Source organism: Bos javanicus, chromosome 15 (assembly GCF_032452875.1).
Source record: "Bos javanicus breed banteng chromosome 15, ARS-OSU_banteng_1.0, whole genome shotgun sequence".
NCBI classification, from domain to species: Eukaryota; Metazoa; Chordata; class Mammalia; order Artiodactyla; family Bovidae; genus Bos; species Bos javanicus.
In genome coordinates this window covers 24015809-24043025 of record NC_083882.1, presented here as the reverse complement: position 1 = coordinate 24043025, position 27217 = coordinate 24015809, and the positions used below count along the sequence as shown (strand labels likewise).

At 54.1% G+C, this 27217-nt stretch overlaps 1 protein-coding gene across 2 annotated transcripts in view; it reads left to right on the top strand.

The window, feature by feature from the left end:
- DRD2 (dopamine receptor D2) overlaps positions 1-17637 on the top strand; it is a 71028-nt gene extending 53391 nt beyond the window's left edge. For both annotated transcript variants that reach the window (XM_061440339.1, XM_061440340.1), the window contains exons 2-8: positions 4643-4958; positions 10007-10116; positions 11129-11265; positions 12441-12631; positions 13535-13621; positions 15190-15517; positions 16393-17637. In XM_061440339.1, coding sequence (XP_061296323.1) covers positions 4674-4958; positions 10007-10116; positions 11129-11265; positions 12441-12631; positions 13535-13621; positions 15190-15517; positions 16393-16586 — 1332 coding nt within the window. In that variant the 5' untranslated portion in view covers positions 4643-4673 and the 3' untranslated portion in view covers positions 16587-17637. The remainder of the gene's footprint in view (positions 1-4642; positions 4959-10006; positions 10117-11128; positions 11266-12440; positions 12632-13534; positions 13622-15189; positions 15518-16392) is intronic.
- Positions 17638-27217: the final 9580 nt, after the last annotated feature.

The window sequence follows — 27217 nt, the reverse complement described above, 5'->3', positions numbered from 1 at the left end:
TGACACAGATGAAGTTTGAGGGGCAGGGCAGGGGCAGGAATTGGAGGGGTGCCTCTGGAGTGAGAAAGACCACAGCCTGGCTTCTCCTTTGTTCTATCTTCTGACGGATGCCCCTGGAAGCCCTGGGCAGAAGGAAAAGAGGAAGGGCTGGGGCTGGAGCTGGAGCAGGGGGAGCCTGGGGACCAGCAGGTTTTCTTAGAGAATTCCTCCTGAGAAAATGCCAGCAGAGAAATGCCTGCAGGTCACTGTTTTATGCATTCTAAGACGGGAATCCTCTCCGACATTTTAAAGTCTCTGAAGTCATAATGCCTTTTACAATCAATGCCATCTAAGAGCTGTATTGGAGTTTGATGGCATTTCTTCTTTCCGAGTGGAACATAAGACAACGGTGCACTTTACTTTTAATTCTGTCTTGAAACCTAGGAAATACGGCAGTCTCCAGTGAGGAGCAAGTGGCCTGGGAGAGCTGGTCCTTCCAGGCCAGCTGCTACCCCATCCCAAGGGTCTTTCAGATTTATCCGGCAACCACAGTCTGGGAATACACTTTACCTTTTCTTTCCTTCACTCCTTCCCAAGGGCTCAACTGCTGCATCTCAGAATTTTCTCCTCGTCTAGTGCCCACTTTCCAAGGATGAGCGGCCAGGTGTCACAGGAGGAGCCCAGCAGGTCCTCTGACCTTGATGGGCTGCATTTGGACAGCACCTGTCACTTCATCTCTTGGGGGTCTTAGACTTGTTGTCTGATTGCTTGTTCCTTTGGATTATTTTGCTTGGTTTGTTTTCTTAAAGGTTTGATTTTTCCATGAGGGTTTACCTGTGCTGGCCACATATACATCACCTTACTCAATCCTCACAACAAAAACTGCTGTCCCTATTTTGCAGATGGGAAAACTGAGGCTTAGGAAAGCCAAAAAATATGGCCAAGATGCCTGAGTTAGGAGAGCTACAGTTGGTATTTAACCCAGGTGTTCTGGTCTCCAGCTCCTATGTTATAGCAGTGTCTCTCGTGCCAATAAACCCCACCTGTGGGGGTGGATTTGCTGATGTCCAGATCCCAGATCAGTCTGAGAGCCAGCTGGGCAGCCCCTATGGTTAAGAGATGTCAGCCCCGCCCCGATTAGGAAGGTTGCTGAGGACACAGAAGAAGCTGGAGCTCACTCTGAGCACTGGTTAGCAGGGTCTACAGGTAATTAGGCATGTTCCATACTTTCCCATTTTTTTCTACAATGTAATTATGTTACATTTGTATCAGCAGAAAGCTACAAGAACAATTAAGAATAAATGTTCAATTTGAAAATTAAATGCATGAGGCCTTTCCAGCCTTTGGCAAGACTTACTCTGTGGAGTAACCAGCACCAAAGGGGAGTAAGTGTTACCCCCAGCCACCACCCCTGCCCCCCATCTCACCTATCAATACTCACATTTGCCATCAAAATTGCACCCATAATGTACGTCTCAGTTGAAGTTCTCCCCTCTCCAGGAAGCCTTCTGTGAACACTCCAGCTGTGCCCACGCACACATGCTCCCTGGGGCCTGAGCATCACTGTATCCCCAGTAGATCTGCATGTTGCCCTCTTCCTCTGTCTGCCTTCTGGAGACCAGCGTGTAACACCCATGATATTCTTGGGTTGCATCTCCCCTTTGTCACTTGTTGATCTGATGGGTTACATTTCAAGTGTGGAGGGATTTTCTTCCCAGTTGGACTCACCCTTTGATTCAGTTCTGCAAACATCTGTTAAATACTTACTGTCTGCCAATCATATCATTAAGAGTCAGAAGGGAAAAGCAAGATAGTATGCTTTTTGTTTATCTCACGAATAAGATGAGGCATGAGCAAGATATGGTGTAACCCTGGAGATGCTTACACACACACACAAATGAACCAAATAGACACATGAATGGAGAATGTTCCAGAACAGAACCATGAGGCAATGCCTTGGGAGCCCCCAGGAAGGAGGGAGATGGTCCAACCAGGAGAACTTGGAACAGATTCCAGGACAGGAGGATTCTGGGAGGGGCTTGCTTTGAAAGACATGTAGGACTAGCCAGTAGGGGCAAGGGAAAGAAGTTTTCCAGGTACTTTTCTGATTCGTAGAGTGAGGATGAGAACTACAAGCCTTAGAGGTTATTTTGAGGGTAAATGAGATAATATATCTAAAAAAGAAAAAAACTTGGCAAACGATCACATCCTTTGCCGGCAGATGAAGCTGTCATCATATGTAGGGTCAGAATCGTGCTGCAGAAATGAAAGTCTGGTTGGGCATGGAGAATGGGTGGGATGGGAGGGACAGGGGGCTGAGAGTCCCCAGCAGATGCTGCTGGCTCTACAGAGGAAGGAACCAAAGAGGTGGGAGCAGGGCAGAGGCGCAGTCAGGATCGTGGGGGAAGGGAGTGTGTCTCTGATTTCTCAGGCCCCTGACAGTGCTCGGCACAGTGCTTTCTGCCCAGCAAGCTCGATAGATGCTGATGGAGTAAATGAACAGCGGGAGCAGCCCCTGCTGCCTGATCAATACAGACATGCAGGTCTCCTGCTGTGGCCTCCAAATGGGAAGAGGAGCCAGTGGGCTTTGCAGAGGGCAGCCTCCACATGGCACAGTGCTTCGCTCCCTTGGAACTGGAAGACTTGTTGCAAGGATGGCATTCCATGTCACTCCTCATGGAATTAGGTATTTTGCTTTCCCCTAAGAGGCTCTGGAGTGGTGGTGCTGGGTTGGACACCATCTACACTCTGCTGAGAGCTGGCAGAGCAGATGTGTTAGCGAGGTGAAGCTGGGCAGACTCTTCTCCAGGGCGCCCCTCTGACCCGTCGAGGCTGGTGTGCCCTCCTCCCTGATTTGGATATAGTACCATGTTCAGACCTATTGGAATACACTGCTGGATTTCAAACCCGTTCGGGTAGCAAAACACCCAGAAGTTGTGGAGCTTTGTATGGAATGCCTTGAAGTACTGTTCATTTAGTTCCATTGTGTGAAATAGGAACACTTTTGTTAGCAGGAAAGCCAACTGTATTATGTGTGCATTATGTTTCAATCACAACCAAAACACAGGCTGTCAAGCTCATCCATGCCTGCTGCCTCTGAGCCCCTCCGCTTTCTTTTTTCAGGAAGGAGCATCTCCAAGCCGCTCAGAGCCCAATACAGAAATCTGAAGTTATCCTCGTCTCCTTCTTTCCCGACTTGCCTACCCCCACTCCCACCCCACATCTATCCAGTGATCAAATTCTATGAAATCGACAGGTTAGCTACTGACTCTGAACATGTCGCTCCATGTTCATCCCCACACCATCATTCAGAGGACCACCATCTCTTATCTGAATTACAGTCACAACCTCACTTCCTGCTAATATCCCTGCTGACTGCACAGTCAGCAACTTTTCCTAGAAACAAATCCAATGGAGTCATTCCTCTGTACCTGGACTTTCAGGGACTCCAAGCTTATAAGACACATTCTGCCCCATGAAGAGCCCTCTGGTTTAATTTTCCCTAGCTTCTCCATCATGCTTTACAGTTTTAGCCAAGCAGAATTGATTGCTATTTGGGACCACATTGTGTTTCCTCTGGCTGGGACATAGCCCCTGGACTCAGTTGCCTGGCTCACTCCTCTGTCTACTTCATCTCCAATGACGCCTCCCTCAGGAAGTCTTTTCCCTCTGAGATGAGATGCCCATTTCTCAAGGCTCTCAGTGCACAAAGGCACTCATAAACTCTTCCTGGAGTCCCTGCAGCCTCCCAGCTGGTGACCTGCCTCTCCACTTAACAGCACCCTTCTATTCTCTGCATGGCAGTCAGCCTCTTCTCTCTGAAAGGCAAATCTCATCATGTGGCTCCTGCTGCCCTTGAGGTCAAGTCTAAACTCCTGGAGTGATTTATAAAACCTTCTAGGATCAAGCCCATTGCGGCCTCCAGTTCAACTCACTCTAAACTCTGCGCTCCAGCTGCCCTGGATCCCATGCTATCCCTCTCACATGGCACCCACTCTCCAGCTCCATCATTTGCTTACCTGTTTCCTATGTCTGGACCCTTCCCCTGGCTCCCAACTGTTTACCTGGCAACACCCTGCAGGTGTTTGTTGAACATCACTTCCTCAGGAAAGCCTTTGAATCCCTAAACTAGGTTGTGTCTCTCTCCTCATTCCATTTCCTAACGCCTACCACTCAGACATTTAATTGCTTGGTTAATTGGCTATTGTTCCTTGTATATTTTTTTCCTGCCTGTTTCTGGCATTATACAGAACAATGTTCAATAAGCAATTACAGAATCAAGAGGGAATGAATGCATATTTCTGTTCTTACCACTAGAAGCTAGATCTCCTCGCGGATTTGTGTGGGGCATGGGATGTGCTTAATTGTTTGTTGAATAAGTGGGTGAATAAATGATCAGCTCTTTTCAAGCTCATTGATTTTATTATACTTTGAAAAATGGTACTTTCTCATTTGTTTTACCATCAGCAAGAACCTGCTAGCAGAAGAGTGGCAGTAGGCTGCAATATTTCAAGAAAATTTTGGGATGCAAACTTAAAATCCTGAGGCTGGAGAATTCTCTTGTAACCTCCAGTGGTGGGCGTTAGCCCCGAGCCTCCCATGGGTAACAGCATGCTTTGGGAGGTCCTCCTGCTCACTCCCTGTGTCCGTTTCTCCTGGCCAGAGCCTGGCCACCCAGTGGCCCCACTGCCCCCATGGATCCGCTGAACCTGTCCTGGTATGATGATGATCCAGAGAGCCGGAACTGGAGCCGGCCCTTCAATGGGTCCGAAGGGAAGGCTGACAGGCCCCCCTACAACTACTATGCCATGCTGCTCACCCTGCTCATCTTCGTCATCGTCTTTGGCAACGTGCTGGTGTGCATGGCTGTGTCCCGCGAGAAGGCGCTGCAGACCACCACCAACTACCTGATCGTCAGCCTCGCTGTGGCTGACCTCCTGGTGGCCACGCTGGTCATGCCCTGGGTGGTCTACCTGGAGGTAGGTCTGGGCCCCCGCAGTGCTCTGGCACCTCCCCTGGAGACGCTCCTCACTGGTTCCCATCCGGTGAGGAGTCCAGGCTCCTCGCTGGTACCCCTCAAGAGTGTGGCTTCTCAGGAAGGCCCTCTCTCCACTCTGGGCTCAGTCTCACAAAAATGGGTGGATTGTCTCCTTAACAGCCCTGACTACAGGTTATAAGGTGCTTACTAAGTAAATGCCAGGGGCTTCCCAGGTGGTGCTAAGGGTAAACAACCTGCCTGCCAGTGCAGAAGATGTAAGCGATGCGGGTTCGATCCTTGGGTCGGGAAGATCCCCTGGAGAAGGAAATGGCACCCCACTCCTGTATTCTTGCCTGGAGAATCCCATGCACAGAGGAGCCTGGCGGGCTGCGGTCCATGGGGTTGAGCAGAGTTGGACATAACCGAAGCATGCACGCGCTAAGTGTCAGGCTTTGTGTTAGTCCTTCAAAGAAGCATCTTTGAAGCATCTTCCCACCGAGTCCTCACGGCATCTTCTAGATGGTGAGCTGGATGGTCAGAGAAGTTAGGTGACTTCTCCAGCCTCACACGGTGACTGGAGCCGGGGCCCCAGGGTTGGTTCATTAGGTCACGTGGAGAATGGGAGTCATTGACGAGGATCCCTGAGGACGGCAGAGGCTTGTGCTCCCAGGCCTGACGTCTTCACCCCTCTCCCCGACTTCAGAACGGGGGCTGCGGCTCCACACTCTCCTCTCTGCCTCCCCACCCCACCGTGTGTCTGGGACCTCGAGGTTGAGGTGTCTGTCAACTGCACTCCAGCTCCTTTCTTCAGGAAGGACCATGCAGTGACCCACTGCTAGGCTGGGGACAGAGCCCACCCAGCCTGAAGACCCCACTGTGGGCCAGGAGCTACCAGGCTATTTACAGACCCACTCTTAGCAAATACTCCTGCTGCTCCTGAGTTGATACCATTCTTCACACATTAAGGAAGGGGAAACAGAAGCTGTGAGAAGTTGCCTGTCTGTATCCAGATCACGCAGCAAAGGGAGAAACCTCTGGGATTCCCAAAGTGGGGCCCCGCCTCCAGGAGGACACACTCTAGAGGTGACAGGTAGATGAAGGGGGGACTAGGGGCCTGGAGTGGGCACAGGCTGGGTGCCCTTTTCTCTTCCCAGGGTTCTGGGGTGCTGTCTGGCTACATGGGAAACTGGGCATGTATTCAGACGCCAAGGTCACTAAGATCTCTGTGTTGTGACCTTCCTGCCCTGGATGTGAGGGGAAATTACTTGTGCTATAGAGGCAAGCCCCTGCCTGGGAGGGAAAGGCTTCCACCATGTAAAGAAAACAAGAAACTGTTGTTGGTTGAGGTTGAGCGGAAGAGACATCAGGAGAAGAAGCAGAGGTGGGGAGGGGAGCTTGGTCCCTCTGTCTCCATGTCCCCAGGGCCTCCTGTTGTCACGACCACAGGGAGCTCTGGGCCAGCACTCCCCTGGTTTCCTCTGGCATGACCCAGACAGGTTGTAGCTTTCAAAGTGACCGGAATGTTAAGAGAGAACCAGCAAGAAACAAACAATAGAAAGCTAAAAACATACAGGTACCAGGGGCCAGGCATCCGGTTCCTCCATGATGGCACGTTCACGGGGACCCCGAGCCTCGGTCGGGCCCACGTCCTTTCTGAGGGCCTCCCCCTCCGGAACGCCTTTCTGTTTCTTGGGGCTATTCCCCTCCTGCTCCCTTGTAAAGTGGGTTCCCAGGCCACAGACAAGTAGGAAAAAAAAATGATGGGTGTCTGGCCAAGCAAGCGACTTCTCTGTGCTTGGTCTTCTCATCTACAGAATGGAGATCATCACAGAACTTACGTCGTAAGTGTTGTTTGAGAATCACGTGGGTTAATATATGAAGAGTGGTTAGAATGGCAGCAGGCACATAGTAAGCAGCGTGTGAGAGTAGCCATGCAACGGTGATGAAGATGAAGGTGACAGTAGATCATTACCCCCTCCACCCTCCCTGTATCCAGGCAAAGAGACACCCTCTTCCAGAGGAATGCTCTACCCAGGGCTCTGGGTGTGGGTTCTGGGGCTTTCAGACCCACCACCCCTACCTAGACCCTCTAAGGCAGGACCCAACGTGTGTGTTAGGGCACCTAGGAATCTTTAAGTCCTTCACATGGATATTTTAAACATTATCTGTTCACATTATTTTAAAGGTGAAGTTCAGTCTTTCAGGGGAGAGAGGAGAGTGGTAGTTCAGACAGCAGCGCTCAAACTCTTCCATCAAAACAAGAGCTGGACAGTGGGCCTTGCTTGCATGACATCATCTCAGCTACTTATTGTCCCTAGAGAGTGTGGAGTCTCACCCTATGCCAATATCCTGTTAAAGCATCCTCTCAGCCTATACTGTGTTCTCTCCAGGAGATGCCCTGGTTGTCCAGAATTTTCCATCCGGTTCCATTTCCACGGATGTTAAATCCTCTGGTAACATCAGCCGGCACCCGGCTAGGTGGGACTGGGTGTGCATCCTTTATTCTGCTCAGAATAAGGACAGCATGCTGGTTTTGGGGTGAGAGGACCCAGTTCCAGTCTTGACCCTACCACCTTGCATCTGGAGAAGCTGAGAGAAGAGAGCCAGTTGCCAGCCCGTGCTGTTTTGGCCTCACAGTCCTTTGAAGGGAAGGTTTGCTGGGTGCATTTTCCAGAAACGCAGATGTAACAGACTCAGATCACAGTCACTGACTTAGTCAACAGCCACGAGCATCCTTGGGGCTGGGGTCTGAGTTCCCTGCAGGGCCATTACAGTGGAGTCTGATGGAGATGACAAAGCCCGTTCTGCAGATCCCAGCCTCATGTGAGCAAGGATGTTGATGAACGTTGTCAAAGGTTCCGAGGAAACAGCCCTGGAGTGGGGCTAGCAGTTATAATCGCTGCTTTCCCACTTTATGCTTATCTAGTGCTTGTGCTTAGTCAGCCGTGTCTGACTCTGTGACCACACGGACTGTAGCCCACTAAGCTCCTCTATCCATGGAATTTTCCAGGCAAGAATACTATAGCAGTGGGTTGCCATTTCCTCCTCCAGGGGATCTTCCTGCTCCAGGAATCAAACCCATGTCTCTTGCCTCTCCTGCACTGGTAGGCAGATATTTTACCACTGACGCCACCTGGAAAGCCCTGTTTATCTAAGGACTTTTTACATAATTGTCTCCTCTTCTGACAAACTAGATGGTCCCTTCCAAGGCAGCTCGGGAGAGAGCATAGGATGTGCTGCCCCCAAAACTCGCTTCAAATCCCAGCCCTGCTGCACATGATCTGGGTGTACTCCAGAGCTTCACCCCTCATCCAGGAGTGGGCATAAGCAGCACCCTCTTGTATGAGCTTTCAGTTCAGTTCAGTTCAGTTGCTCAGTCGTGTCCAACTCCATGAGCTTTAAGTTACAATAAATGAGGTAAAGTGCTCGTGGCAGATGTTCTATAAACAGTGGCTACTGACACACTTTCTTGAGCCTTTGATTCAGAAGCCCCAACCTGCGTTCTAGAGCAGCTGTTCCTGGGACCTTGCAGGAAGCCCCCCTCCCACTTCTTCTGTGCTCCAGGAAACCCTTTAGGGACAGGGGTTGAGAGTTCCCTAAAGACTTTGTCAGGATTGTTCACCGCTGTGCCCCAGAGCCTAGGACAGAGCTGGACACATAATAAGATGCTCAGTATGTGTCTATTAGAAGTAAGGAAGGCAGGGAAGAGGGAAGGAAGTGAGGAGGATGGAGGAGACGACCCTGATATCTCAGACCTAGGTTGCCAGGTGGGTGAGAGCAGCTTGGAAATACTGGTCCTACCCTAGGAGGATGTCAAGGTGGGGCACAGAGCCAGGTGTGCCTGGGACTCTCCCAGGGGTGCCTTAAAGGTAGACTCTGTTGATGCCAGGGAAGCCCCTCCTATCCCACGCCCCCTACCCTGGCCGCATGGCTGCCTGGCCAGCGCTTAGATACCCTTGCCCCACGTGAGCCCCAGAGACGGCAGTGCCACACAAGAAGCTTCCTGTCTTCCAGGAAAAGCTACAGTTTCCTCCATGCACTGCCCATCACTGTCCTTATGCCAGCAATTGGCTTTATGCCTGTGAGCAGCTAAGAGGGCAGCACTGAGAATGAGCTTTGTAACTAGCCCTGCTGTGCCGCACAGAGTGGCTACTGCTCTGCTCCCATCACCAGGATGGGCTTTCCTGCTCCTCTTTCTCCAATAGGTAGTGACCCAAGTTTTATCTCCCTGTCTTGACTCTTGTCCCCAGGGATGGGGCTGCTCCAAGCTTCCACAGCTGCCAGGGTAGCCTGCTAAGTGAGTGTGTGTGTCTGTATGTGTAAAGGGGAGTTGTGGGGTGGGGGTGTGCATGTGGGGTATGCGTGTGTGTGTCAGGGGAAAGAAGGGTATGAAATGCTTGTGTCATAAGCTGGACTCATGGTTCTGCACTGAACCAGGGATGATTTATTACACATCTCCAGCCCATTCTGTTCTTCCTAAAGCTTCCCCCTCTTTCATTCTTCAAGTGCAGCAAGGAGTAGAAATGTCTTCACTGTTTCATAATCACCATTGCTCTTCACAGACACTTACTGAGTCCCAGCTCTGTGTCATACCCCATGCTGGGCACTGAAGGAGCAGCCCAGTCCGCCACCCCAAGATACCTGGGCCAGGGCGAGTCCAGAAACTGAGCTGAAAGGCCTCGGGCGAGTCCACACCCTTTTCTGGGGCAGTTTCCCTATTGGTAACATGAGAGTCGTAAGGTATTCACACAAAGGTTTTACAGATGAAGGTTCAAAGCTGAAGCACTTGTACAATTTCATCATCTTTCTTCTCCCAAATGTCTTGGCACAGAGTGAGTGGCCTTACGTGTCTAGGAGGAGAGGTGAGCTGGGCGAGGACCTCACTGACCCACGAGCACAACTCCCATGGCTGCCCCTTTTCTCCCCAGGCTGGAGACCCATCACTGAGACCCATCAGACCGCAGCTGAGCCCATCACCCCAGGAGACCGAACTCTGGTGCATGGGCCAGTATCCTGGGCTGTCCACCCATTATGTTACTTTGTCTCCAGGTGGTGGGCGAGTGGAAATTCAGCAGGATTCACTGTGACATCTTTGTCACCCTGGATGTCATGATGTGCACAGCCAGCATCCTGAACCTGTGTGCCATCAGCATCGACAGGTGAGCCCAGCCAGGGCGGGAGAGGCGACCCAGACCATCCACCTTGCTGGCTGCCCTGCCTCTCCTGCAGGGTCAGGCTCTATCCATGATGCTGTGCGGCTGGCTGTGTCCCTGAGTCCACGTGTTTGTATGCATGTGTGTGTGCATATGTGTCTGGCTGGGAGAGGACAGACCCCATAAAGGGAGGTGTCTGTGGACAATAATGTGACCAAGCACCCCTGGACAGAGATCAGCATAGAAGAGAACGCGCTTGACATGACTGCAGGAGGCCCTATCTCTTCTTACTTACATGACCTTGGGCAGATTGTGGATGTTCTTAGAACCCGAGTTTCATTGTCTAGAAACCAAGATGATGACACCTGCCCATGTGTGACTCTACTGTCAGTTGAGTGTTTTCTGTCCCGCATAGGGCACCTTGCCAAGGGGGACTCAGGCTCAGCTCACTTTGCTAAGTTCCACATTTGGAGCCTTTTACTAAATTGCACACACAAGTCATATGGGCTTCCAGAAGCCCTGGCTCTCTGCCCTTAACAGAATTCTTGGAAGATGAATGGAGCTGATGTCTGAGACGTGCTGAGCAGAACCGTGTGTGGCATCATAAACAATTACCGTTGTTATTCTTTTCTGCTGAATGAGACCTAATCCTTGCTTTATGGGGCCCAGGTAGCAATCCATCAATAAACACGTCTACCCTCCCTGGGCCCAGCACAGGTGCAGCAGGTCCAGTTTCAAAGATGCAAAGACCCAGGCCATGGCCCCTCATGAAACCTAAAATCCAAGCAGGCAGATTGGAGTGGCAGACACAGCCTAGGATTGAATGGTAGCCTGTCAGTCATTAAGCACTTGATGAGCGTCACCAACTTCCTTGCTAAGTACGGGACAGGAAAGGGTTGATTTAGGGTAAACAGGAGGGGGACCAATTTTCCATCATCCCAAAGTGGGGTGTCTCTGTGGAGTGAGGAGTCCCTGGGCCTGCGCCCCAGACTCAGGGGCCACCCCCGCGCCCTTGCAGGTACACAGCCGTGGCCATGCCCATGCTCTACAACACACGTTACAGCTCCAAGCGCCGAGTCACGGTCATGATCGCCATCGTCTGGGTCCTGTCCTTTACCATCTCCTGCCCGATGCTCTTCGGACTCAACAACACAGGTGAGTCCTGCCTCTGTCCTCCTGGGGCTCAGCTGGCCCCTGAGGGAGCTGAACCCTGGCGTGGACATGGGTGGTGGCCCACCAAGAGCCTGTTCACCACCTTAGACTGAAGCCAGGCTGAGTCTCCTGGGTCAGGGTGACTCCGGTCTCCTGGATTGTTCCTGGTAAGGTCAGAGAGGAAAAATGGCTTGGAGCACAATGGTGTTGGGTGAGGAATGGGGATAATGTTTCAGGAGGATGCCTGGAGATTTTCAACTTTATTAAATTGGAGCCAACCAGACAGCCTGGCAGACTGCATGTCTGTGCCTGTCTGTGTGTGTGCACCCAGGGTGGGAGGCTGCTGGGCCTCCATCACCCCTGATAATGAAGCTTCAGCCCCAAGGACTGGCCAAACTCAGGCCAGGCCTGAGCCACCTGGAGCAGAAAAGGTGGAAAAAAATAAGAGGCTAGCCCATCGTGACCGGGTCCTGTGTGAGGCAGTCAGGAGCATCTCAGAGAAGGCACAGCCGCCATGTGGGAGCCTCTGGGGGCTCATAATGCCTCACATAATGCCTTGCACATAATGCCAGCGTGCCTTTGGAGACCATTACTGGACAGGACACAGGAAGACTCAAAAGCATGTGGTTAAAAATCTAAGAGTCATGGGAATTTCAAGAAGCAGGAATGGGGCTATACATGGTTGAATTAATCTGGAAAGGCCCTGGGAGACAGCACAGTCATCTGCTAGATCTGACAGGGAACGTGGAAAGCCAGTGGAACACAGGTTGAGTTCAGCAAAGAGGACCAAGTGGTCTTGTTCCTAAAATTAAAAGGTGTCAGATCTCCCCCCGCAACACACAGGAAAAGCTAAAATAATAAGCTACTTTTTAAAAATTGTTTTCTCCCATTATTTTTTCCAAAAAAAACGTGGCTCCACTTGTGGGCTCATGGATGACAAAACCAATGACGAAGCAACGAGGGGTTATTAATGGAAACACTTGGAAGCAGCTTTTTGTTCATGGTTGTTTTTAATACTCTGATTTGCGTGTTTACATCTAAGGCTTCCAGGCCACCTTAGGCATCGAGCCGTACTCTCTGTAAACATTGCTCCTTGGTGGCAGGCAGACACTGTGGCCCCAGGTGGGGGGGCCTCGCTGACGCGCCCACCCCCGGGGCTTTCCTTCTTCCCTCCCCAGACCAGAACGAGTGCATCATCGCCAACCCCGCCTTCGTGGTCTACTCCTCCATCGTCTCCTTCTATGTGCCCTTCATCGTCACCCTGCTGGTCTACATCAAGATCTACATCGTCCTCCGCAGGCGGCGCAAGCGCGTCAACACAAAGCGCAGCAGCCGGGCTTTCCGGGCCAACCTGAAGGCCCCGCTGAAGGTCCCAAGCCCGCCCCCCCCCAATGTCTCTGCCTCACCGTGACCCGGGGGGTGGGGTGGGCTGGGGTCCAGGCTAAAGGAGCCAGGAGGAGGGCAGATTTCAGAGCTGGGACCTTAGTGGGCAACTTGAGTCTCCAGGATGGGTAGGTGGGGAGGGGGTGGAGACCACCTGGGAGGAAACCTTTGTCTGAGCGCAGCAGTTCTTGCACCCGGCTTGCTCCTCTCCTTTGCTTTCCTTCCTCTTCCTTCGCTCACTCTAGCCTTCCATCTCCCTTTCCGTCCCTCTGACACCTTCATCCCATTTTATTTCTTTTCTGTGCTCCATCCTCTTCTGCTCAGTTCTCCTTCTGCTCACCTGCTCTCACCTGCTTCCCTCCTTTGCCCCCTTTGCATTTCCATCCTTGTATCTTGTGACTTCTTCCTCCCCTCCATCCCCACTCAACCCTTCCAGAGGAAGATGGTATGTGGGCACAGAAGGAATAAGAGCTTGGGGCTTAGACACATCATGTTCAAATCCTGGCACTGCTGCTTTTTTGCTGAGTGTCCTTGGGCAAGTTGCTTAACCTCTCTGAGCCTCTGTCTTCTCATCTGTTAAGCGTGAATAAGAACACTGATCTCACAGGGTGGTCTTGAGGATTCAGCGTGAGAGGGACTGGGCATGCCCGATAGGGTGCCAGATCCTTAGCAGGTGCCACTTAGAAGTCAGAGTCCTGTTGTCCCTCCTCCTGCCCACCTCATCATGTCACAGTACCGACCTTCAACCTTGCCTCAGTTGCCTGCTCAGGCCCCACCCTCCTAATCTCTGCCTTTCTCTGAGCTCCCGTGCCCAGCCTGACTACCCTGCATTGGGTTTCTGTCCCCACCCCCCTCCCCATCATGACCCATGTGCTGGCTCACTCCACAGGGCAACTGTACTCACCCCGAGGACATGAAACTCTGCACCGTTATCATGAAGTCTAATGGGAGTTTCCCAGTGAACAGGCGGAGAGTGGTAAGTGTTCAGGTCAGGGACCCAGAGCCCTGTCTGTCTACCTCCAGGGAAACGATCCGCCGTGATTCTCAGAGACCTCACCAACTGGTCCGAGGGATGAGCCCCTCCCAGGACCCCCACTTTGCCTCAGCTGAGGCCAAGCTCACCACACACACTCATAAGTAGGCGTGGAGCAGGACAGCTCAATTAATTCTTCAGGGCACAAAGAATTACCCTTAGTGTAAGGAGGTGGATGGGAGAAAGCACTTGGCCACATAACAATAATATTAATGGCTATGACCATTAATAGAACATCTACCATCTTTCTATTTTCTCATCAAATCCTCACAGCGACCCTGAGAGGTAAGTCTTATTGATTTTATGGATCTTCATTTTACAGAAGAGGAAACAGAGGCTCAGAGAGGTTAGGTAACTCACCCAAGGCTAAACAGTTAGCAAGAGAATGAATAGCTGAGCCCAGACCTAAGTGACTCTCTGAAACCCATGCCCATGTTCTTTTTATTTGCACATACCGCCTGACAGACAGGCAGGTTTGGGGGCTGGAAGCTGGGAGCTTGTGGCAGGAGGGAGAGAGCAGAGCACTCAGGGCTCACAGTGCAGTGCAGCCTGTAATTAGAGCCCAGAAACCCACAATCCCAGCAGATCCCAGGCTTTGCCCAGGGATAGTAGCACCGGGGTCCAAGCAGCAGATGTCCCTTCCCCCAGCATGAGCAGAGGATGGGGGCCAGGGAACACACGGAGAACTGTACACTGAGTCCAGGTCAGGTGTCTTCAGCAAGCAGGGCCCCCACTTGTCATCTGAGCAGTTGACGTTCACCAGCAAAGGCAGGACTCCACGGAACCACTTGAGGGCAAGGATCAGGGCACAGTGAGGCTGCATTTCAGAAGCTCAGACTGAGACCCCAAAGCCTGGAATAAGGGGGCATGGGGAAGGACCTGGGGAGCCGTGAAGACCTGAGGTCAGGGCCCTCCAGATCAGCCCAGCAGGGAAGATGTGGGGATAGAGGGGTTCGCCCTTCGGCACCTCCAGCAGTCTAGCAGGAGAAGTGGAGTTCACCTGTGAGTGCTGGTGCAAGTGCCTCAGGTCAGCCGGGGCAAGAAGAACAGGGTGCCCTCTCTGTGGTTAGAACATGAGCTCCTGGAGAGGCAGGCACTAAATGTCAATCACTAACTTACTCTCAGCATCCAGCTTGGCTCCTGGCACTCAGCTTGGCACTCAGCAAGTGTTGCTCAGCTCCTGGAAGAGAAGTGCCTGGGTATGAAGCCCCCACAGAGTGGTGGTGAGATCACTGAGGCTGCTTGAGGATTGCTCCAGGAAGGGGCTGGGGGTGACCCGGCAGGCGGAGGCTGCCGTGGGCCCTGGGTCCTGTACCCACACAGCCCTTGCCTCCCAGTGACCACCCCCCTTGCCTCTCTGGCAGAGGGACCCTGGGATGCTTGCAGGGGTCTCCAGAGGAGATAAGGGAGCCTGAGTGAGGCCAGGTGAGGCCAGGGAGGCCAGGCGAGGCTGGGTGGCCGAGGGCTGAGAGCTTGCCTGGCTCCACCCAGTGCTCTCTGCCTCTGTGCAGGAGGCCGCCCGCCGAGCCCAGGAGCTAGAGATGGAGATGCTCTCCAGCACCAGCCCGCCTGAGAGGACCCGATACAGCCCCATGCCCCCCAGCCACCACCAGCTGACCCTCCCCGACCCATCCCACCACGGCCTGCATAGCACACCCGACAGCCCCGCAAAGCCAGAGAAGAACGGGCATGCCAAAGACCACCCCAAGATTGCCAAGATCTTTGAGATCCAGTCCATGCCCAATGGCAAAACCCGGACCTCTCTCAAGACCATGAGCCGCAGGAAGCTCTCCCAGCAGAAGGAGAAGAAGGCCACCCAGATGCTCGCCATTGTTCTCGGTGAGTCGGCCCTGGCCCCTGGCCGCAGCCCGGCCCTGCCCAACCCCGGCTGGGCGACGGACCCAGCAATATAGTCCTGCCATTGCTCCCTAACCAGGGCTGGTAGGTCACAGGACTGGCACTTTTCAGGCACAGGTCAAACCCAATGACATACCTGACTAGGTAGATGCTATAATTATGCTCATTTTAAAGATGGGGAAATTGAGGTTCAGAGAGCTTCTGTCACTTGATCAGAGAGGATGCGTGATTTAAACTCAGGCAGCATTCTTGCCTGGAGAATCCCATGGACAGAAGAGCCTGGAGGGCTACAGTCCACAGGGTTGCAGAGTCGGGACACCAGTGAAGCAACTTAGCACACATGCAAACACGTGCTGATTCTAGAATCTGAACTTGACCAGTGTACCATGGTGGCTCTGAGAACCTAGTGACCCTGAGCAAGTCACTTCTCTCAGTCTCCTTGTCAGCAGAGTAGACTACCTCTCAGGGTTGTTGTGGTCATCAAGTGATGCACGGTGGTGAAAGCATTTTACAACTTCAAGTCAGCACCCTGCACTGTTGTTAATGCTGCTATTGTTGAGGAATCAGGAAGTTTACTTGCCTCAACCAAGACCCAGTGGAACTAACGCTGTGAACAATTAAAGGGGCAGTGAGGAACCCCCTTCAACACCCCCCCCAACCTCCCCCTTAACCGCCCCCTCGACCGAGATAAAGGAGGGTGAACGAGACAAGGCTTTTGGGCGAGCGCACTGGTGCCTGGGCGGGGCTGCAGCAAGTGATCCGGGTCCAGTCCCCCTGCCCCTCCCCACCCCGTGCGCCCTGGGGCCCCGGCCTTCCCGCCCCCGCGCCGGCCCCCTGACCGGCGCCCTCTCCCGCAGGCGTGTTCATCATCTGCTGGCTGCCCTTCTTCATCACCCACATCCTGAACATACACTGTGACTGCAACATCCCGCCCGTGCTGTACAGCGCCTTCACGTGGCTGGGCTACGTCAACAGCGCCGTGAACCCCATCATCTACACCACCTTCAACATCGAGTTCCGCAAGGCCTTCCTGAAGATCCTACACTGCTGACCCTGCTGCCTACCTGCACAGCAGCCCGCCTCTCCCCTTCCCTGCCCCGCGGCCCCGCCTGGGGCCCCGGGAGCCGCGGGCAAGGGGGGCGCAGGGCAGCCTGGGCCATGTCCTCGCCCGCGGGCCCTGCAGTGTTAGCTTGGCTCCTGCCCCGCACCATCCGCGCACCTTGGAGCAGCGGGGGGCAGCGCTGGAGAGCGAGGCGCCACGGGCGGACCCCCGGGCTCAGGGGCAGCTCAAGGGGGCCCCCGCCCACTCCCAGACCCTCTCTCTTTGGCACCAAAGACGCAGCTGCCTTCTCCGACCTTTCTCTGGGGCTTTGGGGCTCTGCGGCTGTAGGGCCAGTATCGAGGCTCGGAGGCCTGGTTTTCACAGGCCATGCCGGAGCGGGTGGTGGGGAGGAGTGGACAGTCACAGCCACCCAGGGCCCACACCTGAGAAGCCAGAGCTCTGGCCACGACCCCAGGCAGTGTCAGGCCTGGGAGACCCGCGTACACCCCAGGTCTGGACGGACCCCAGAGAAGCAGAAGCCCAAACTCCTCACCCCTTCTCCCACCCGGCCTGGCAGGAGCTGCTCAGTTATCCACAGCAGTGGTCCTGATCCACCCGCTCACCAGGAGGTTTCCATGCCCCTGAGATGGAGGATCCTGGGTCTCCAAGGACCTGGGGCGGGGGTGGAGGTGGGGGTCCTGTGTGGACAGGACTCCCCCATCCCAAGCCCACTTTGCTGATGGACATGGGTACAGCCCTTTTCTTAGCAAATGCTGGGCTAGTGGGGGCTCTGGCAGAGAAGGTGGGCTCGTCACATGTATGGGGCCGGGGTTGGAGGTGTCTGGGGTCCTTGGCAGGGGGCCTGCCACCCTCTGCCGCAAACCACTGTCCTTTTCTCTTCCTCTCGCCTTTTCGCAGTCCTGTCCCCTTTCTCTGTTGCCTCTGCCTTAGAGGAGCCCACGGCTGAGCAGCTGCTGAGGGGAGAGGGGAAGCCTCTCCTCAGGCCCCACACTCTGTAACATCACTACACATGCTCCACACTAATAAAACTTTGACAAGAGTCCCCTCGAGGCTCCCTCGGGCGAGGGGTGCAATGTCCCCTCCGTCCTCCTCATCGGGTGTGGCCAGGGCTCTGTGTGTGTGGGGCTGTGAGATGGAGAGACCCCAGGGAGGGGGGGCCCTGACACCGTCAGAGGGACAGGACTGGGTGCTGGTGGGGAGGGGGGAGGAGCACAGGGGCTGTGCCGGGAGGACCAGAAGAGGCATGTGCCTGTGTGTGTCCTACTCATCCCAGCCCCTCCTCCCCAGTGGATCTGAGCGCTCAGTGCTGCTGTGGGGTGGCCCTGAGCTTCAGCTGTTGGCCAGGATGGCAGGCAGAACATTTCCAGTGGGAATCATGTGGCGTCCCCAGGGCTCCCTAATCACCAGAGCCACAGGGCAAGCCAGGCTGCCCCCTGCCCTTTGCCTCCTCTCTCCAGGTCCGAGCACCTCTGCAGGCCCAGGCTTCAGCCCTGCTCACCCACCAGGGCAGACGAGGCTTCTGGAAACTGGCCTTCAAGGTGCAGCCCTGCCCGGGTCCGTGTCCACCCCTTGCCCTGTCTGGTATCAGGACCCACTTACTGCGTGACATGGCCTTGTGTCCTCCTGCCTCCTGGCCTCCAGACCAGTCACAGCTCCAAGCCTTCTGGGGCCACGACTCGGCACTGACACAACAACAGAAGTTTGGCTGTTTTAAAAATGAAATATAAAATCAAGCCGGTGAAGGAGGAATATTCTTACCACCTTGAGAATAACAGCGGTGGTAACAAACAGGGTGCTGGCTCCCACGGGCTCAGGCTCCTGGGAGCTGTCAGGGCGTAATTTGCATGCTAAATACAATATTTTTAGCACCAAAAGTTTGGAGCACTTGACTTGCCCTGAACACTTAATTATGGACTTCGATCTTCTCCCTGAACCTGTACATAGTGCTAAGCCCTGGGAGAGGCTCCTGTCCCCAGAACACAAGCCAGAGCAGGCTCCGAGTCTAGCTCAGGGGAGGGTCTAGCTCAGCTTGATAACCCAGCTACCCCCTCTTGGGAAAGGCTTTAGGCTCCCAAGGAGGCTAGCACCCCCAGGGACCTCTCAGCTCTGTTATGCAGCCCGGAGTCCAGGCACATGCACGAGGGCACGTGCAAGCACACACACACATGCAGACATATGCACACACAGTCTATAAATGATCTTGACCTGGAACGGGAGCTTAAAGACTCCTGTTAGCATTAGAAATCTTAGGGGGGTCACACAGGGTGGAAGAGACGACAAAAGGATGGAGAGAGAAAGAGAGGAAGAGAGAGGAGGGAGGGAGGGAGGAAAGAGGAAGGGAGGGAAGGTAGCCCGAGAGCAGGTTGGGAAGAGCACTGACAGGAGAAGAGGGGAAGAGGGCAGGCAGGGGTGGGAGGCGGGGCAGGGAAAGCTGCCCACAGCTGTCACGAAGCTTCGCCTCTTTGTGCCAGACAGCAGATTGACAGCTGGAGTGGGCAGGGGGAGGGCTGGGCTCCACCTCCTCCCCACCTCAGTGCTTCGGGGGCAAAGGGATGACGGGGGACCCAGGAACACCAAGGTGGAAGGGGGTGGCCCAGGCTCTGGCTGTCTCCCCAGAGGGCCCGACAGCCCACGTTTGCCCCGATCAGTGAGGGCAGAAGGGAGCCCCAGGCTGGGCATAGCAGCCCTCTGATTTTCTCTTTCCTGGCCATTCTCCTGTGCTTCTGCCTCCATGCCCGTCTTTGTCTGTAGAATGCCTTTTAATCAAAGGATCATTGATCTGCCTTTACGGAACACGGAGTCTGCACCCCAGGCGCCCTCCGCCAGCATGCAGCCAGGAAGCACCACTTAAGGGAGGAGCCTTCCTGGTTGGGCACGGTGGGGCACCGTGCAGCCATCCTCTCAGATGTCTGCTTGTGGCTGCAAGTCTCCAAAGCTTCAGTCCCTTATTCATCCCCTGCTGGGCTCTGGAGAGGTTCCAGGTGGCCGCAGGCTCAGGAGATGTCCCAGGAATTGAGAAGGCAGTAGTGCAGGATAAACTGCATCCATTCATCCATCCATCCACCCAGCATGGTCTTACTGGGTGAATATTCACTGAGCAACTGTTTATGGTACTCCAGACCCCAAGCGAAGCGCTAGGAATGAGCAGTGAAGAAGGGGGTTACCATCCCTGCTTTTCTGGAGTTCATAATCCAGTGGACGTCAGGCGTTAGCCCAATACTCACATGACAGTGATGAAAGCTCTGGGCAGAGTCCTGGCTGGGTGCGGCAACCATTGTCACGGGCACGCGATGCCCAGCCCCGTGGTGCTCTTTACCTAGATGACGAGGGTGACTTAGGAGGTAGCAGCCCCAGCGTGGCTTGACCCGGGGGCAAATAGGTGGGGACCTGGGGAGGGCAGGAAGTCTGATGGCAGAGGACTTGCTCGATGGTGGGGTGGATGCCCCTGGAAGCGACTGCACGTTCTGCTCCGGGTAGGCTCAGAACAGGCAGTCAGCTGCCTGCACCCAGGGGCTTTGAGGACTGGCATGCTTTGGGGGTCTTGCCAGGGTGCCCACCTACCTGGGTTGCCTTCCCACATCACCCCTATCCTGGGAGGTGTGGCCCAGCCTGTGCCCCCCTGCTTCTCTGCCCTCCTGGGCCCAGGACCCAGGCTGTGTCTGTGGCGTTAGCAGACACCTCTGCCTCCCATGCCATCCTGTCCTCCTCGTGACCCCTGGTGGTCAGCCCATATGACCCCCCATTACAGAGGAGAGACCTCTCAAGTAGGGAGGGTGGTTGTTGGGTGTCAAGGCTGGCTTTTGAGCCCAGGCCTTTCAAATATGCATCTGATGTTATTCATCCAGCCTCTTCCCTGACCAGCCCTGACTGAAGTTAGGAGAGGGCACTGTAGTCAGGAAAAAAATTTTTTTAAACAGGAGAGAGAGAAAGAAAACCATTTGGGACCGGATTTTTAGGATGTGGCCCATAGGGTGACTGTGAATAGAACAATGACCATTTGGGCAGCTGGACCACATGAGTATGTGCTGGGGGGTGGGCGTGCAGGTTAGGAGGAGCGGGTTTTAGTGGGTTTTCAGTAGCAGTAGGCAGGAGTCTGGGCATCCACGTGACTGAAGGTCCCCTCCGGCCAACCAGGCATCCCTCCCTGCCTCCGGTTCTGGGGGGATCAAGGGAAGTAGGAAGCTGACAGGGAGAGTAGACGACCCTCTTTGTAGAGGGAGACCACGCTGGCTTAGTGGATCTCTGGGGGGCGGGGAGAAGGGGCACTTGGTAGGATCAGCTTCCCACTCCCTCTCCCATCTCAGCTCGGCTCCTTGGCAAACAAAGCAGGGTGAGCGCTGCAGGGCACAGCCCCTGGCCTGCAGGGCGTTTGGAAAGGACTTTTACGTGGTTGGAGCCATGCAGCTCCGAGTCCACAGAAAATGCTGTGTGCCCACCACACTCGATTGTGCTTTCTGCCATCTTCACCCGGGCTCTGTCTGGAGATGTGTGTGTGTGAGGCTGGAGAGACGAAGGCAGCCCCCCACACTCCCCAACCCCCCGGATCCTCAGTGTCAGAAGCTGGGAGTCAGGTGCTGAGGAGGAAGGCGGGAGCTGCGGGGAGGGAGGTGGTACCACCTGGGACATGGGAGAGGCAGGGGGCTTCTTTCGTAGGGCTTTCCTGACCAGGTTCAACTGCAAACACTGTCCTATTGGCCCCATGAGTGTAGTCTGTGGAGGTCAGGCTCCGAGCTGCGTCCAGGACGCAGAAAGGATGGCTTGGGCAAGAGAGAAAGGAAATTGCCTGGAGGAGACAAGTTTTGTGGTCTAGTTCTTCCCACAGCAGGTGCTGCTCTGGGTTACAGAGCCAAAAAGCCCACAGCAGGGACACCCCTGCCCAGGCCATTCTCAGCCTCATGTCCAAATTGCTTCCCCCACCCCATCCCGCACCCTCTGCGGTTCTCTCTTCATCCTCGGAGCAGGTTGAGCCCTCATGCTGTGCCTCTGCACACTGGAACATCAGCCCTGGACCCCTCCCTCTCCTGGTAGATGCAGGCACGGCCGCCTTACTCTGCTGACATGGAAGCCCTTGTACGTCTCCTGGGGCCTCGCAGATGTGTGTCAAGGGGCACGACCCACTGATGGGGCTTGCCCTGCCCTCCAGCTGGCCTGACACTACTTTAGGTGTGTTGCAAGAGGTCTCAGGGTCACAGCCCACCCCAAGGTACTAAAGGAGAGCCACCCTTTCCTCCTCTGGATGGACTGGCAAAGAAAAATAGTCAGCTCCTTCCAAGAATATCCTTGACAAAAGACTGGGTTGTTGGTGACCTCTTCCAAAAGAAAAATTCCTCTGACTCTGCAGAAACTCTGGAGAAACTGCAAGAAAATAATCTGTTGAGTGCTTACTAACAGATCTGCCCTTTGACCACAGGGCATCTGATTATTATCACAAGCCAGTTAGATAAGCAGCAGATAAGCTGTTAGATGATGCAGCCAAGTCTAAGAAAGTTTCAGCAGCCTAAGGGCACAGGTTGGTGTGATCCCCTGGAGGAGGGCATGGCAACCCACTGTAGTATTCTTGCCTGGGAAATCCCATGGACAGAGGAGCCTGGCGGGCTACAGTCCATAGGGTCGCAAAGAGTCAGGTATGACTGAGTGACTAACACACACACAAAATCATACAGTAGTGGATGGCCCAGCTTCAAAGCCCATGGTCTTTCCACTACCCAGCTCCCCACACCCCCGCCCCGAGCTTCCCTTCCTACCTCAGCCCTGCCTGGCAGCTACCACCATCCCTTAAGTTACAGTAACAATCCTGCTGCCTGTATCTGATCCAGCAGGCATGGATGGAGTGTGGAGGAAGGACCAGGTATTAATAGAACGCGGAAATAAGCAGATGCAGTGATGGGCTCACACCCAGGCAGGAACCTCGCTGTAGGGAGCATTGGGACAGAGTGACTGTCTCCAGCCAGGCAATCGGAGAAGTCTTTGCGGGCAGGGACAGGTGAGTTGGGTCTTGAAAGATGATTGGTAGGCCTCTGACCCACACTGGGAGGAGAAGGGCCTGGGACCATGAAGGGAAGGGGTGTGGAGTGGGCCTGTGCTTGTGAGCACAGTGGCAGGACCAGCTGGAGCGCCGGAGGCACACGGGCCTGGGGGTCCTGGAGCCCCCGCTGGAGTTGTGTTCTGTGGGTGCTCGTGGGGGCGGGAAGGTGGTGAATGGTCTTGAACAGAGGACCAGAGCTGCTGTTCCTGTGCTCAGGGAGCCCCGAGGCCCCTCTGGTGCTCTGCCCACTGGCTATACCGCCCGCCTCCACTCCCCACCACAGGCTGGAGACCAGCCCTGTCCTCCGTCCAGCCCATCATTCTTTCATGGGGCTCCACCCTCCCCGGTTGGCTTTGCTGGCACAGTCTCCCAGGCCCCTCATGTCCTTGATACTTCTAGGGTGTCTTTTCAGCCCCCGGCTTTTTCCGTTGGTCGCTGGGGGAACCCCCGTGACTGCGGTGTGAGGTTACCCAGGTGCCGCTCCTGGGGACTGGTTCCCACAGTCGGTCTGGACTTCCTCCCTGCCTTTAACTCCCGTTAATACAGCTTGCCAACCCCTCTGCTCCTTCTGGGCTCCTAGCCCCACAACCAGGAGAAGCCCCCTGAGGGACCACTCTTCCCAGCACAGGAGGCCTCCCAGGCAGAACAAACCATCAGCATCTCTGGGACAGCTAGACAGGTAGTGCCATCTCCTGGCGGGGGGGCTTCCCTGATAGCTCAGTTGGTAAAGAATCCGCCTGCAATGCAGGAGACCCTGTTTCGATTCCTGAGTCGGCAAGACTCCCTGGACCAGGGATAGGCCACCCACTCCAGTATTCTTGGGCTTCCCTGGTGGCTCAGCTGGTAAAGAATCTGCCTGCAGTGTGGGAGACCTGGGTTCGATCACTGGGTTGGGAAGATCCCCTGGAGAAGGGAAAGGCTACCCACTCCCGTATTCTGGCCTGCAGAATTCCACAGACTGTATAGTCCGTGGGGTCGCAAAGAGTCGGACACAACTGAGTGACTTTCACTTTTCATCTCCCAGGGCTCTCCTTGGTGGGTGGGATGTATTGGCTTAAGCAGTGGTGTTGAGGCTTGTCTAGACAGAGGGTAGTGAGTAAGTGAACAAAATGATGATGAGAAAAAGGTGGGACCAGAATGATGGAGGAAAAGAAAGTGAAGGGAGTCCCTGTACAGACTGGTGATGCGCATCATCTCAATTCATCCCCTCAACAACACGTGTTACAAAGAGGGACGCGGCGCTCAGAGTCTAGGTAAAGAATCCACCCGAGGGACTCCCCTGTGGTCCAGTGGCTAAGAGTCTGTGCTCCTAATGCAGAGGGCCCGGATTCAATCCCTGGTCAGGGAACTAGATCCCACATGCTGCAACTAAGATCCAGTGCAGTCAAATAAATATTAAAAAAAAAAAAAAAGAGAGAGAGAGAATACACCACAGCTCTGTCAGACACTCCAGGGCCCCTCACAGGAGGACTCCCTTCTCCATCACCCCTTTCCTCTCCTACAAAGGGTGTCAAGGTCTCCCGGTGAAGTGCCCACCCTCTCGCCCACCCTCTGCTCTTCCGCTGGGCTGTCCGCACCCACAAACAGGTCCGTTGCTCTTTCACATTCCCCAGCCTCTGGGGTCCCCACCCCTTCCAGCTAGTCCAGACCTTGCCCCTTGTCTGCTATGTCCTTGTCATCCTCCAACATCCCAGCTCCCGGAAAGCCCTTCCTGGTGAGCTTAGTAACTGATTGGATGGTGGGGGGCGAGGGGAGAGGGAGAGGAGGGTAGACCCCCCTGTCTGTGCACAAGCCACCCGTGGCTGCTCAAATTTAACAGATCGAAATTAAAAATCAGATCCCTCAGTTGCATCAGCCACATTTCAAGTGCTCAGCAGCACGTGGAGTTAGTGGCAGACATGGATTATTTCCGTTCTCCTGGAAAGTTCTGTTGGACAGTGCTGGTCTAGAAAGACTCCTAGATTGGGGGCTGGGGTCCCCACAACTAAATGACTCAATGGCGCATCCATCTAATGGACATGAGTTTGAGCAAACTTTGGGAGATAGTGAAGGGCGGGGAAGCCCGGCGTGCTGCAGTCCACGGGCCGCAAAGAGTCAGACACGACTCGGTGACTGAACGAGAACTAGGTGAGGGACAAGGGCAAGGAGCAGGGCTTGTGGGGGTTCCGCTGGGGGCACTGAGTTTAAGGGTCTGTAGGACCCCCGCGTGGAAACGTTCGGTAGGAAATCAAAGGTTCCTATCCTCCTCCTCCCCAGTCTCCCCTAAACAGGTTTGAAATTCAACTGAGATCCTCTCCTTGGGAATGTCAAGGGCCTTAGTAAAATCCAATTCTAAATATCCTTAGGAAACCTCTAGAAGGCAGCTGTGCTGAAATGGCACTCAGGGTAGAAGCTGTGTGTGTCTGTAGGCTCTGTGTCTGTCTGGCTTGGGATGGCTTGGGAAGGGAGAAGAAGGTGCTAGTAAGCAATGAGAAGGCTGTGTTGGCTAGAGTTGGCCTGACACTGCGAACTCCATTAGAGTAGAGAAAGCAAGGGTCTGGGGAATCACCGTTTAGACCCTGGGATCATCAGAGCTGAAGTGAATCCTAGGGATAGTCCTGTTTGCATCTCTGTGGGATCCTCACCATTTATGGAACAATAGATGCAAAAACAAACAAACAAAAAAAATCATTTGCTTTTTTCTTTTCTTTTTTAAATTTTATTTTATTTTTAAACTTTACACAATTGTATTAGTTTTGCCAAATATCAAAATGAATCCGCCACAGATATACATGTGTTCCCCATCCTGAACCCTCCTCCCTCCTCCCTCCCCATACCATCCCTCTGGGTCATCCCAATGCACTAGCCCCAAGCATCCAGTATCGTGTCATTTACTTTTTCTATCTTGGTTCTTCAAAGTCTCCCCTCAGACTCTTCCCAATAGGATAAGACAGACACTACTGCCCTTCCATGGTTCTCTCCTGACTACTGATCTGAGCTCACTTGGCTTTGAACATGAAGCCCCCACACCCCTTCTCTGGCTCGTGCAGAATTCTAGGCATGGAGCTAAACTCAGACCTCAGGGTGTGAGGAGAAACAAATAGCGTCATGTCCCCTCTTTCCCTCTTCTTGCTCCAGCATGTTCTAGAAGAGACACAACTCCCAGGGGCATTTGGAACTACAAGTTTTGCCCAAGGAGGATGGGGCAGGCAGCCAGCAGGGAGCAGGCGGATGGAACAGTCCACTGAGTGCAGCCCTGTCCTCGTCCCCAGGGTCCCCACTTTTCCAACCAGGAGAGGAAAAGACCACTATCCTGGGCTGCTGGCCAGTGATGGTCCTCACGGTGATGCTAAGGACACAGAGAGAAAAACCACAGGACGCCCCCTGGCGGTTATCCTCAGCCTTGGCTGTTCTCCAGCTAATACCAGGATCTGATGCTGGGAGGGACTGGGGGCAGGAGAAGGGGATGACAGAGGATGAGATGGCTGGATGGCATCACTGACGCGATGGACGTGAGTCTGAGTGAACTCCGGGAGTTGGTGATGGACAGGGAGGCCTGGCGTGCTGCGATTCGTGGGGTCGCAAAGAGTCGGACACGACTGAGCGACTGAACTGAACTGAAGGGCATAGCTCGGGCTTCCCTGGTGGCTCAGACGGTAAAGCGTCTGCCCGCAATGCGGGAGACCCAGGTTTGATTCCTGGGTCGGGAAGATCCCCTGGAGAAGGAAATGGCAATCCACTCCAGCACGCTTGCCTGGAAAATCCCATGGGCGGAGGAGCCTGATAGGCTACAGTCTATGGGGTCTCAAAAGAGTTGGACATGACCAAGCAACTTCACTTTCACTTCACTTTCAAGGGCATAGTTCAGTCAGTAAAGAATCTGCCTGCAATGCAGCACCCGGGTTCGATTCCTGAGTGGGGAAGATCTTCATTGAGAATGAAATGGCAGCCCACTCCAGTATTCTCACCTGGAGAATCCCATAGACAGAGGTAGCCCTGGCAGCCTACAGTCCATGGGATCCCAATAATTGACATGACTTAGTGACTAAACCACCACCACCCTGGTTTAGGTTAGGTTTAACTGGTTTAGGGTGGGGTCAGTTCTGGTTTAACTGCTCAGGTTTTTTAAAAACTCTTACATTCCTCCTCACCCTGCACACCTCACCCAGGAGGTCCTAATATGCAGGCTTGATTTATAACCTGTGTTCCAGGGCACAACCCCTTTCAAAGCAGCTCCCAGGGCTCTCTGCGGTAGACTGTGGTCTGTGTGGGGTGAAGTGTCCAGGGCCCGTGAGGCTGGTACCATGATCCAGAGACCACAGCATAGGAGACACGTTGCTGCCAGCATTGCTAGAAAGGACTCCTGTACTCGGCATGCAGCAGCCCACAAGGGGGACACTCAAAGGCAGGCCTGGGGTTGTAGCTCGTTAGGGGTTGTGAAACCACGTAACTCAGATTGGGACTTCAACCAACCAGGCCCACTTACACTCCACAGACAGAATGTGGCTCATCTCTGAAGGTGAAAGCAGCCTCAGAATATGGCATGGTTAGTTTTGCTGCTGCTGCTGCTAAGTCGCTTCAGTCATGTCCAACTCTGTGCGACCCCATAGACGGC